This window comes from Hylobates moloch, unplaced genomic scaffold (assembly GCF_009828535.3).
Source record: "Hylobates moloch isolate HMO894 unplaced genomic scaffold, HMol_V3 SCAFFOLD_13, whole genome shotgun sequence".
Classification (NCBI taxonomy): Eukaryota; Metazoa; Chordata; class Mammalia; order Primates; family Hylobatidae; genus Hylobates; species Hylobates moloch.
In genome coordinates this window covers 78,202,796-78,215,405 of record NW_026652288.1, presented here as the reverse complement: position 1 = coordinate 78,215,405, position 12,610 = coordinate 78,202,796, and the positions used below count along the sequence as shown (strand labels likewise).

Below are 12,610 nucleotides of genomic sequence, written 5' to 3'. Positions count from 1 at the left end.
AGAAGAGTATTAACATACTGCTTTAAGATAAGGTTCAGATTTCTTATTTAAAACTTTGAAGGAGTAAATGTTTTCGTCTTCTCTGAGTGGTTCTGTGTCATATTTTAATGGAAAAATAATTACATTCTGAAATGCTTGTAAAGTAATTATAGAGGTTTTGTGTAATAGTGCTAAGATATAAATGTCTCGAGTTTCAGAGAATTTTCCTTTTTAATAATTTCCTCCTCATATAGACAGTATCACTGGAAACCTTGGAAACTGTAGTCTGGGAATGCAGATATTGAAAGAATGAGGCCAGGTGGCTCATGCCTATAATCAGAGCATTTTGGGAAGCCGAGGTGGGCGGATCACCTGAGGTCAGGAGTTCGAGACCAGCCTGGCCAACATGGTGAAACCATGTCTCTACTAAAAATAAAATTAGCCTAGTGTGGTGGTGGGCGCTTATAATCCCAGCTACTTGGGAGTCTGAGGCATCAGAATTGCTTGAACCTGGGAGGTGGGGGTTGCAGTGAGCCGAGATTGTGCCATTGCCCACAGCACTCTAGCCCGGGCGAGAAAGTGAGACTCCATCGCGGGGCGGGGGAGAGGGGAACAAGAAAGAAAGAATGAGCATGAAATTGCCAGCAACAAAAATCATTCATATTTTATTGCGTTGAAAATGTTTTCTGCCCTTTGACCAGGGCTAGAAGAAGATACAAAACAGTTTGAATCATTAACAAAATCACTAATTGCTTTTTTTTTTTTTTTTTTTTGGAGACAGAGTCTTGCTCTGTCACCCAGGCTGCAGTGGCATGATCTCTGTCACCCAGGCTGCAGTGGCATGATCTCGGCTCACCGCAACTTCCGTTTCCTGGGTTCAAGGGATTCTCCTGCCTCAGCCTCCCGAGTACCTGGGATTACAGGCATGCGCCACCATGCCCAGCTAATTTTTGTATTTCTAGTACAGACGGGGTTTCGCCATGTTAGCCAGGCTGGTCTCAAACTCCTGAACTCAGGTGATCCGCCTGCCTCAGCCTCCCAAACTGCTGGGATTACAGGTGTGAGCCACCACACCCGGCTGCTAATTGCTGCACTAATTAGTGGAATAAGTGCCAGAAAATTTAGAATACAGACTCCTCAGGGAATCTTTATAATTGATAGGGACTAAGTTGGCAGATAAGCCAGATTTAATATCTTGCTTGTGTGTGGCTCTACTTCCCTGCGTCTAAATCAGTCTTCCAGACACTATCGAGTTAGCTAGACCACGCTGCCTTTCCTGCCAGTTCTGTCACTATGTTTAAAGCAGTTGAAATCCGCTGTGAGCAGTGGCCTTGGTTTGAGGAAAGGGCTCTATTTCCTACAGCTTGTTCTGTAGCATGATAGAAGAATAAGATTCATTTGTATCATGGACATGTGCCTACTTGGCATTTTGAAAAGTAATTGAATTAATTGCATTATTATTTTTAAATATGCTTAGCAGTGCTGAATTCTTATTTTAAAGATAGAATAGATACAGTTATACTTTATTTTTTAATTTAAATTTTTTTGTGTGGATACAGAGTAGGTGTATATATTTATGTGGTACATGAGATGTTTTGATATCAGCATAAAATGTGAAATAAGTACAACCTGGGGACTGGAGTATCCATCACCTCAAGCATTTACACTTTGATTTACAAACAATCCAATTACACTCTATAAGTTATTTTAAAATATAGAATTACATCATTATTGACTATAGTCACCCTGTTGTGCTATTAAACAATAGTCTTACTCTTTTTAAGTAAATTTTTTTGTAACAATCCTCACCTCCCTACTAGGCCCCCACTACTGTTCCCAGCCTTTGATAACTATCCTTCCACTCTATGTTCATGAGTTCAATTGTTTTGATATTTGGATCCTACAAATAAGTGAGAACATGCAATGTTCGTCTTTTTGTGCCTGGCTGATTTTGCTTAACACAACAAGATTTCTTCCCAATTCAGTCTTGGTGGGTTGTATGCATCTAGGAATTTTTTCATTTCTTCTTGATTTGCCAACTTATTGGCATATAGTTGCTCATATTAGCCATTAAGGATCCTCTGAATTTCTGCAGTATCAGTAGTAATGTCTCCTTTTTCATTTCTGATTTTATTTATTTGGATATGCTCTCTTTTTTTCTTAGTCTGGCTAAAGCTTTGTCCTTTTAACTTTTCCAAAAATAAACTTTTCGTTTCATTAATCTTCTGTATTTTTTTAAATTTTATTTATTTCAGCTCTGATCTTTATTATTTCTTCTACTAATTTTGGGTTTGTTTTATTCTTGCTTTTCTAGTTCTTTAAGATGCATCATTGGATTGTTCATTTGAAGTATTTCCTTTTTTTTTTTTTTTGATGAAGGCACTTTTAGCTATAAACTTCCCTCTTAGTACTGCTTTTACTGTATCCCATACGTGTGTAGTTTTTCTATTATCATTTGTTTCCAGTAATTTTTCAATTTCCTTCTTAATTTCTTCACTGACTCACTGGTAATTCAAGAGACTATTGTTTAATTTCTATGTATTTGTATAGTTTCCAGAATTACTCTTGTTATTAGTTTCTAGTTTTATTCATTGTGGTCAGAGAAAACACTTGATATTATTTCAATATTTTGAATGTCTTAAGATATATTTTGATACCTAACATATGGTATATCCTTGAGAATGATTCATGTGCTGAGGAAAAGAATGTGTATTCTGCAGCTCTTGGATGGAATATTGTGTAAATATCTATTGGATCCATTTGGTCCATAGTGTAGATTAAGTCCAATGTTTGTTGATTTTCTTTCCAGAAGTTCTGTCCAGTGCTGAAAGTGAGGTGTTGAGGTCTCCAGATATTATTGTATCGAGGCCTATCTCTCTCTTCAGCTCTAATAATATTTACCTTATGTACCAAATTGCTCCCATGGTAGGTGCATTTATATTTAAAGTTTTTTATATCCTCTTGCTGAATTGACCCATTTATCATTACATGGTGATGTTCTTTGTATCTTTTTATAGTTTTTGTCTTGAAATCTATTTTGTGTGATAAAAGTATAGTGACTCCTACTCTTCTTTGGTTTTCATTGGCATGGAATATCTCTTTCATCCCTTTTATCTTCTGTGTTTCAGTCTTTGTGTGCCTTTATAGGTGAAGTGTGTTTCTTGAAGATAACAGATCAATGCGTCTTGTTTTTTTGCCCATTCAGCCAGTCTATGTCTTTGATTAAAGAGTTTAATCCATTTAAATTCAATATTATTAATGGTGAGTAAAGACTTATTCCTGCCATTTTGTGATCTGTTATCTGGTTTTCTCTTCCTTCTGTCTTTCCTCCTTATGTTCCTCTAATGATAGTGATTGTCTCTGGTGATATGATTTAGTTTCTTGCTTTTTATTTTTTGTATATTCATACGTTTTTTGGTTTGAGGTTACCATGAGACTTGCAAATACTATCTTATAACTCATTATTTTAAGCTGAGAACAACACTATTTGCATAAACAAACACAAAGCAAACTAATAAAAACTCTACATTTTAACTTCGTCCCTCTGCTTTTTATCTTTTTGTTGTTTCTATTTATGTCTTATTGTACTACGTCTTGAAAAGTCGTAGTTATTAGTATTGATTGGTTCATCATTTAGTCTTTCTATTTCAGATAAGAGTAGTTTACACAGCACAGTTACAGTGCTATGATATTCTGTGGTTTTCTGTGCACTTACTATTACCAGTGAGTTTTGTACCTTCAGATGACTATTCATTGCCCATTAATGTCCTTTTCTTTCTGATTAAAATATTCTTAGCATTTCAGATCTCAGACCAGATCTGGGAAAATTCTCTGGATTACTAGCCAGAGACTCTTGTTCTCTCCCTTACTGTCTGAAACATTCAAAGTCTTTCTGTCTGTTCTGAGCCACCTAAAGCTGGGGGTGGAGTGACACAAGCCCCTCAGTGGCCACCACTACTATGACTGTGCTGGGTGAGACCTGAAGCCAGCACAGCGCTGGGTCTCACTCAAGACCTGCTTTAACCACTACCTGGCTACTGCCTATGTTCACTCAAGGCCCTGGGGCTCTGCAATCAGCCAATGGCAAATCTAGCCAGGCCTGTGTCTTTGCCTTTAGGGCAGCAAGGTCCCTCAGCCCCTGGGTGGGTCCCAAAATGCCATCTACAAGTCAGGGACTAGAGTCAAAAACTTTAGAAGTCTACCTGGTGTTCCCTTATTACAGCTGAGCTGGCACTCAAACAACAAGATGCAGTTCTTCCCACTCTTTACTCCTTTTTCCAAAGGCAGAGAAGCCTCACCCTGTAGCCACTGCTACCCCAGGCCAAAAAGAGTACTTCCAGACTACTGTTGATGTTCCGTAATGGCCCACTGTTTCTTAAGTCAGCTTGTCGTCAGTGCTGCCTGACCTGGGACTTACCCTTTAGGGCAGTGGACTCCTCTCTGGACAAGGGCAGGTCAGAAATTCCATCCAAGAGTCAAGTCTTGGAATTGGGGACCCTAAGAGCCTGCTTGGGTACTCTACACCCCTGTGGCCATGCTGGTACCTAAGGTGCAAGACAAAGTCCCCTTTACTTTTCCCTCTGCTTTTCTCAAGCAGGAAGAGTTTTTCCCCATAGCCTCCACAGCTAGTAATGTGCCGAGTCTCACCTGAAGCCAGCAAGTCTCAGAGGCTCATCCAAGGCCCTCGATGTAATACCTGGGTATTGCATCAGGGCACAAGGGCTCTTCAGTTAGCAGGTGATGAATGCTGCCAGGAATGGCTCCTTTCCTTCAAGGTAGTGGGTTCCCTTCCGGCCCAGGTTGTGTAGAAGTGTCATCCAGGATGGAGGGCCTGGGACAGGGGCCTCACAACTCTGACCAATGCTGTCTCCTGCTGTGGCTGAGGTGGTATCCTAGAGGCAAGGCAAAGTCCTCCCCACTCTTCCCTCTCCTCTCCTCAAGTGAAAGAAAGGCACCTCTTTTGGAGCCGTGAGCTGTGCAGTCTGGGGTCAGAGGAGGGTGATGCCAGCCCTCCCATGGCTGCCCCAGCTGGTGTCTCAGTATGTCATGTGCCCCCTCAGTCCATTGTCTCTGGGCCTAGTTCCACACAAGGACTCACCTATGAGTTGCAGTCTTTATGGCCTAGAGCTTTATGGCATTTCAAGTTTATTTGGAGACAAACAGTGCTGTAGCTCTCAGTGGTGAGGTTTACTGGAGCTCAAGTTCAGACCCCTGGGCTGGGTGATTCCCCTCTGCTAAGGTTCCCTCTGTGGGCAGGCATCAGTTGAGTCTGGTCCAGGTTTCCTTTCTGCTCTACCAGGACAGCACAGAGTTCAATACTACACAATTGCTGTCCTCTGTCTCCCCCAGTTCCCAGAGAAGCTCTCAGCACCACGCAGCTGCTGCTAGGGGTGGGGAAGGGTGGGCGTTGGTGATTCAGGACTGCTTTTTTTTTTCTATCTCTTCAGTGCTTCTTTCAGCGATATGAAGTGAAAACCAGGTACAACGAGGGCTCACCTAATTTTTGTTTTTTATAAAAGTGTTTTTTTTATGTGTAGATTGTTAACTTGGTGTCCTTGCAGGGGTAGAGGAGAGAATTGGTGGAGACTTCTTTCCTACCCTGCCACAATGTCTATCAGTTGGCAAATGTTACAGAGTGCCTTATTTTATCTTACTCTAAGTGCACTTAATAGCATTACTTACTTAGTTTTTAGGTATCGCTTTTCACTTTCAAATCACTTTCCCACATTAACTAATTGCTGTTACACAGGGTCATTTTGACAGCACACATGAGGACAAAGATCGATGGCAGGGTCCCTTAATGTCTTTTTTTATGACTGTGTGGCAAGAGAATGAAAGAGTTGAAAGTTAGCATCTTAATGGATAAATATAATCCAGTTGTTTTTTTCTCTATAATGTTATATAAGAGTAGTTTAAAAATATTTTCCTCTACCAATTCCAAAACTTACTGAGAATACTAACAAGAAATCATTTATTTTACCAGCTCATCCTATTCCTTAGCTTGATATTTTTAAAACTTTTCCATCATAACCTATCATTTCCTTACCTCAATTCAAGAAATGAGAAAAACATTTTTATTTATCAGATAATTTGATTTTAAGGAAATGGCTTTTCTCTCACCTTTTACCCAGGCATTCTCAGGAACTCTGGCATTCTACAGTTTAATCAGAAACAAGTTATATCTTGGTTTAGACATTAAGTGTGAATTGTTGAGCCTCCAATATGTAGCACTGCAGGCCCATAAATGTCGTTTTGTAACCTGCAGATTTAAATCTTAAAGCAATACTTCGGATGCCAGAGCAGCATACACTTCTTTCTATGTCTTTCTTTATAACCTGAAAACTAAAGATGATAGTTGGATATAATGGGGAAACACATGACGAAGTAATTTTCTGGGTAGGAATATTTTATTTTGATTGTATTGTAATTATATTAGGGGATTTCCATGCACTTGAAGATATAATTATAGTATTATGTTGTATAGTTTACATCTTATAATACTGCTTTACTGAGTGTCAGGTTATAATAACCCTTTTTTGTAAACAAAGAGAATATTTTCAGTGAGGCTGCTTCCTGAATGAGAATCATTGCCATCAGATTTTATACTATTGGAACCTCTAGTACAGTAGTAGTACTATTGCAGCAGGTAATCATGGGACTTTATGTTCCTGAAATTAATTGCTCTCTAATAAAACTTAAAGGATTCTCCTTTATAGGAACGAATTACTTCCCAGATCCTTGCCTTTCTTTCACTTCCTCCCGTCCTCCCTTCTTTCTTTTTTTCCTCCCTCCCTCCCTCCCTCCCTTTGATCCTTTCTTCCTTCCTTTTATTAAGAAGAAAAGAGAGAAAAAGATGAGAGAAAGCAAGGAGGACATAGAAATACTGTACCCGTGGGGATCAGAGGCAATAGAAAAGTGAAGTGATCAGGAAAGGGAAGACTCAAGATAAATTAGGGGCTTGGTTTGGGATTGAGAGTGTGGGGACAGAAAGGTAGTTGGTAATAGGAAGAACCCCAGATCTGGACCTGTGATACACATTGCAGTGAGGCTTAGTAGAAAAGACGGAGGCAATAGCACAGGAAAGGAGAGTTGACAGCTAAACAGGACTGGGTTCAATCTCATCTCCACCTCCAATTAGCTTCATGCCCTTGAGCAAGTTGGCTTTCAGATTGCTATCTTCTCATTAGGAAACTTGGAATAATTTACCCACTAAAGATTATTATAGGGTGAGAGCACCCAGGGTGGTGCTTGTACATAGGAGGGATTCAATAAACAATCCTAATAATTATTTAAAGTAGTCTTAGGTCAAAGAGAAATTCCATATGGGGGATAAGCAAGAAATGTACTGTTGGGGCTCAGAAAGTGATACCCCAAAATGAAAACCTTGGAAGCAGCCTCAGGAGCAAAGTCTGTCTCTGACCTTCTCCTGCCCAACTGTCTCTCCTGCTTATTCTTTCCTGAGCCAGGTCATAGAAGCTGGAACTCCTTTTCCCCAAAGGTAGACGTAAAGTCTAAAAATATTATTCTAACATTCCCCTACTTTTAGTGTAACACCTGACCATAAAGGAATGGAATGACATCCCTCATTCTAGAGTGGTCCTACCCCATACCTAGGAGAAAGGAATGCTATACAGAGAAGCCAAGAAGAATCTGAGCAGACAAGACTTGCTGGGTTTTCCACTCAGTCTATTTTCATTAGCTCATATTCCTTTTTTCCAATCATATTTTTATATGGCCTTCCCTGCGTCGTAGAACCTAAGTATAAAAATGGACAGTGTCTTGTATATCTTTGGGTCTTCATTCTGAAGGTTCCTGTGTCATGTAAATCTATGATCAAATGAATTTTTTGTGCTTTTCTCTTGTTAACCTGCCTTTGGTTATGGGGTATTGGCCATGACCCTTATGATGAGGAGGAAAGGGGTCACTGTCCTCTCTGCCCTTATAACACAATCCAGGTAAATTCTAGGCAGAGTGGAGAAACAGACCATTTTAGCCTTTGGCAGCACTTTTGTGTTTCATGACACACTTCCCAGTGAATTATTCTGTGAGCCAGCTCTACTCTGGTCCCCTTTCTGAATATCTCCTTTGTATCCTGTTCTCTCCTTATTTTCCTCTTAGAAATTATGTTCTGCTATTAGCAGTATGCCAGTATCAAGGGACAGTTACACTCATTTACATTAAAGAAGTATAAGCTTAAAAAAGAAGCCTAAAATGAGTATTGACTAACACAAAGGATGCACATCATTAGTAATAGAAATTTTAAGAACCACTTGAGGAAGCAGGTGAAGAATAATTTCTCACTCCAAAATTACCTGTAGCTGGAGGTTTATCACTTAAGTTCCTCAGATCTATTATGGTTGGGCTTTATGAGTATAGTGAGAAGATTCTCAAAATCATGATATTTTATACACAGTTTTGTGTGCATGCATATCTTTCTGATGGAGACGGTCTGTAGTTTTCATCAGATTCCCAAAGGGGTGTTTGACCTCCCAAATTTTAAGAACTATGTATTAACATATTCTCTAGAGTATAAGATAATGGCAATACTTGCATTCTAGTGCTTTGCTACTTCGTGTGGTTCTCAGAGAGCATCAGGAGCAACACCTGTATGAGAATGTGAGAAATGCAGAATCTCAGGTTCACGTTGAATGAGAATCTGCATTTTCACATGGTGATTTGTGTGAATGTTAAAACTTGAGAAGCCACGTTCCAGTAGTCAAGAGATCGGGCCCTGTATTCTGAATTTGTACTCTGGCTCTGCCAAATACTAGTGTCCTAAGCTTCGATTTATAATATTGCATATCATGACACCAAACTTAAGAGTTAATCTCAGAGCTTCAGATCTGAGTTTGACAATTACTTGCTGACTTTGGCAAATCACTGAAACTGTGTAGATGAATCCCTATTTCTTTACCTATGAGATATAGAAGTAGATTAGCTCTTTTTCAGCTCTCAATTTACCTTTTGTTTCCCACAAGGTGATTTGTCATGGCCTCTCATCTGTTGAAATGCTTTTTGTCAATGTTCAACAAATGTCTCTTAAACCCTGAAAGTCACACTGATTTCTTTGTTCTTTGAAATTCTATTATACATTTTGTAACATTCAATTTATCACTTTATGATGTGCTAAAATTGTCTCTAATTGTTTGATTTACATGTTTTTTCTCCCAAGTTTGGGGCCATATAATTGAAGTCCAGACTGTGTCTATTTCTTTTCTTATATCTTTATCATAGCACGGAACACAGTAGATGCCCAATAAATCTTTGAGGATTGAATGCCATGTTTTGAGAGACAATATCTGTAAATGACACACTGAATAGTCTCAACGTCATTAATTTAGTTATAAATTGGTTGTGTTAAGCCATTTATTTCCTAGGGAGATAGTTATGAAATTTTCTAAATCAAGCTATTTACATATCAATATGAGCCCTTGAATTAATAAATCCTAGTTACCTTTAGAAACAGCCCAATTGAATAGATCAGAGGAAAAGGAGTGCATTGTGCTATTTTCCTGCTTCTCAGAACTTTCTTGCCTTTAATAATTGTTTGGAAATGTATAAATACCTGTGTATGTGTGTGTGTATATGTATATATACACATATTACAAATATATGTGCATATATATATTCCATATGTATATGTATACACACATAAACACACACACACACACACACACACACACACACACAGCAAATTAAGTTATTATACCAAAATAGTAAAACTAGATACTGTTTTTAACTCCTGAATGAGGGATGCTCTTTTTATGAAGCAGAAATTTATTCTCACAGTTCTGGAGGCTGGGAGTCAAAAATTAAGGTACCATCAGATTTGCTGTCTGGTGGGGACCTACTTTGTGCTTCCTAAGTGGTGCCTTCCACCTGTGCCCTCACATAGTGGAAGGTGCAAGCAAGCTTCCTTGGACCTCCTTTGTAAGGGCATTCGTCCCATTCTTGAAGGTTCTACTCTCCTGACCTAATTACCTTTCAAAATCTCTGCCTCCTTGTATCATCACCTTGTGGGTGAAGGTTTCAACATATGAATTAGGCAGTTGTGGGGTGGGGAGGAGGCCAGAAATACAAACATTCAGACCATAGCAGTGCCCGTTAAGAACTGTGAAGGGTTTAAACTTTTGTTATTTTCAAGTTAGCTATTAACAAGTTAGCTTGCCCTTTCCAGCATAATGAGCAATACAAATATTGTGATGCTTACTTGGAGAGAGAAATGTTAAACATCTTACAATGACAGAGGACATAATACTTCCATGTCAGAGAGAAAAAAAGACTATTATTCTCAGGAGAGCAAGCAGCATAAATATCATCACATTTATTTCAGTTCCCCTGGCCATCAAGTCCACAGAGGCAATGCAGATGGGCCCAGTGCACATGCACTGTATTCCATTACAGTAAAGGAACCCCAAACTTAGGGAATCTGAATCGTTTATGTTGGACAGAAGGCATGCCTAACTTTTGCTCCAGAGAAAGACATTATCTTTACTATTCTGGGCAAAGGGAGACACTATCTCTACATTCTATGACTGTTTGCTGTGCAAACAAAACTCTTTGAAAAGATAATCCTGAACAAAGGGCAGTGAGTTCTTAGCTTCACAGGAAGTGCAGAAATGCTAGCAATCCATTGAGAATTGACTCCCCAGAATATGTTACCTATGATTCTACATAATAAATTGATCACAAATATTTCTGAGCCATTCTACTAAAAAAAACTTCTGTTAAGCTTTATAAAGCAACAACATCCCTCTTTGTGTGGGGCAGGAATTTGATCTTGAGGTCAAACCAGAAATCCTCCAACTGTGGGACACAAATAATTGAGCACAATGACAAAGAGAACTTCTGCCTAACCACAGAGGGCATGGTGGTTTCAAGTTGATCAAAGAGCAGCTATGGCTATTCATTGGCCTTCTGGAGCCTGTGGATCTGAGAGTAATGGCAAGGTTCTGACAAAAAGTAGTAGGATCTTTATCCTTGCTTGGAAAGTGTGAATTTGCTCCACAATGTCTGGCACTGGCTCATCAGGAATGCAGGAAGAGCCACTTTGACCTGAGCCTGTAGCTGTGTTTGTGAATCTTGGCAAAGGAGTTGAGTCCTGGCCATCGCACTCTCCAACATTTTAGATCAGTCAAAATTTAAATAAACCATTGTTTAGGCATGAGCTGGACCTTTGGGGAGCAGCAGATGGTTGATAAGCTCCTGTTTGTTTGCCCCAGACCCAGGAGGAGGAACATAGGAATTTGGCCAATTACTCATCTTACAGCTTCAGAACCCCATATGATTATTGTGATTAACATTGTTTCGTGTCATGTGTTCCAATTTTTAAAAATTCAAGGTATCTCTAGATTGGGGGAAAAGTCAGCATGTAGAATTTCCTGTAACTTCTCAATGGAATTCTTTTGTGGGAGGTGGGAGAAGGGGTTTGTGAGGTGTTTTTTAAGTGTTAGTTTTTATCATCATAGTTTGAGTTTAATTTTTAACTTTCCATATTAAAACAGCTCCATTTTACTAATATCTTGCGAAGAATCAACTAACGATTGTTTTTCTCTTTTTAATTTTTTATCAGTTACTTACAATGCACCTTTAGGTGCTATCATTTCCAGTACAACCAGCAATACAAATAGTGTGGTGCTGGCTTGGAGAGAGAAATCAAAAAAGCATCTTAATATGACATCCTTCAACATTGCCCAGGGCATTCATGCTTTTGATTATCACTCTCGGCTCAATTTAATTGGTAGGTAAAATAAATCATGATAACTATGAGGGCCTCATAAATAGTCTGGGATGCATATTTGTATGCTTGGAGCCTTCTCCACCTTGTTGCTTTATTGCTAGAGAGACCATCTTGAGCAGCTCACATGTTATTGCCTGAGAATATCTGATAATGATGCCTTATGATGTGCAGTGCATATGAACTACATTGGGGTAACAATATGAGAAAGTGCTCAATGCTTTAATGAGTCTTTTTTATTACAATTGGTGAAGGGTATAAAATGATATAGAGAAAGAAGACAGTTTGTGCAGCATCTGCCATTCTGCCATCTTCCTAACACCACCAAATGCTCCACCCAAACAAATGCATATTTTCATTGCTACTACTACAGCTACCACTACCAGTGCATGCACACACATACACACACACAAACACACACACACACATCCATACACAAGAGAACTGCAAAATGTAGACTGTTTTTCAATTACCTTTCAGAATACAATCTCTAATGATTTTTGAAAATGTTCAGATTATCCTAGGTTTGTTTACTAGAAGGGAGTTCTTTTGATGTATAAAAAGTATATTTTAGCTGAGGATATATAAAGTTTCTCAGGCATTAACTATTTAAATTAAAAATTTAGACATTCTGAAAGCTGATAATTCGATATATGATATTTGTTCAAACATTATAAAAATGAGGTATAGATGTATTATTGAAAAATTAATAGGGTAGTTACAGAGCATACCCATGGTCTACAGAATGGGTCATATTAACTCACATTCAATAATTGTCATTCATATGAAGATTATTGATATTAGCTAAGGAGCTGTGTCCATAAAATTCCCAAAATAATACCTAACAATCACAGTAACAGATACCTTGAATATGAATTCATGAATATGCCAACA

At 38.8% G+C, this 12,610-nt stretch overlaps 1 protein-coding gene across 2 annotated transcripts in view; it reads left to right on the top strand.

Annotated features, from left to right (window-relative positions):
- Positions 1-12,610, top strand: part of WDR49 (WD repeat domain 49) — a 175,437-nt gene that overhangs the window by 41,964 nt on the left and 120,863 nt on the right. For both annotated transcript variants that reach the window (XM_032173951.1, XM_032173950.1), the window contains exon 6: positions 11,552-11,719. In XM_032173951.1, the coding sequence (XP_032029842.1) occupies positions 11,552-11,719 (168 nt within the window). The remainder of the gene's footprint in view (positions 1-11,551; positions 11,720-12,610) is intronic.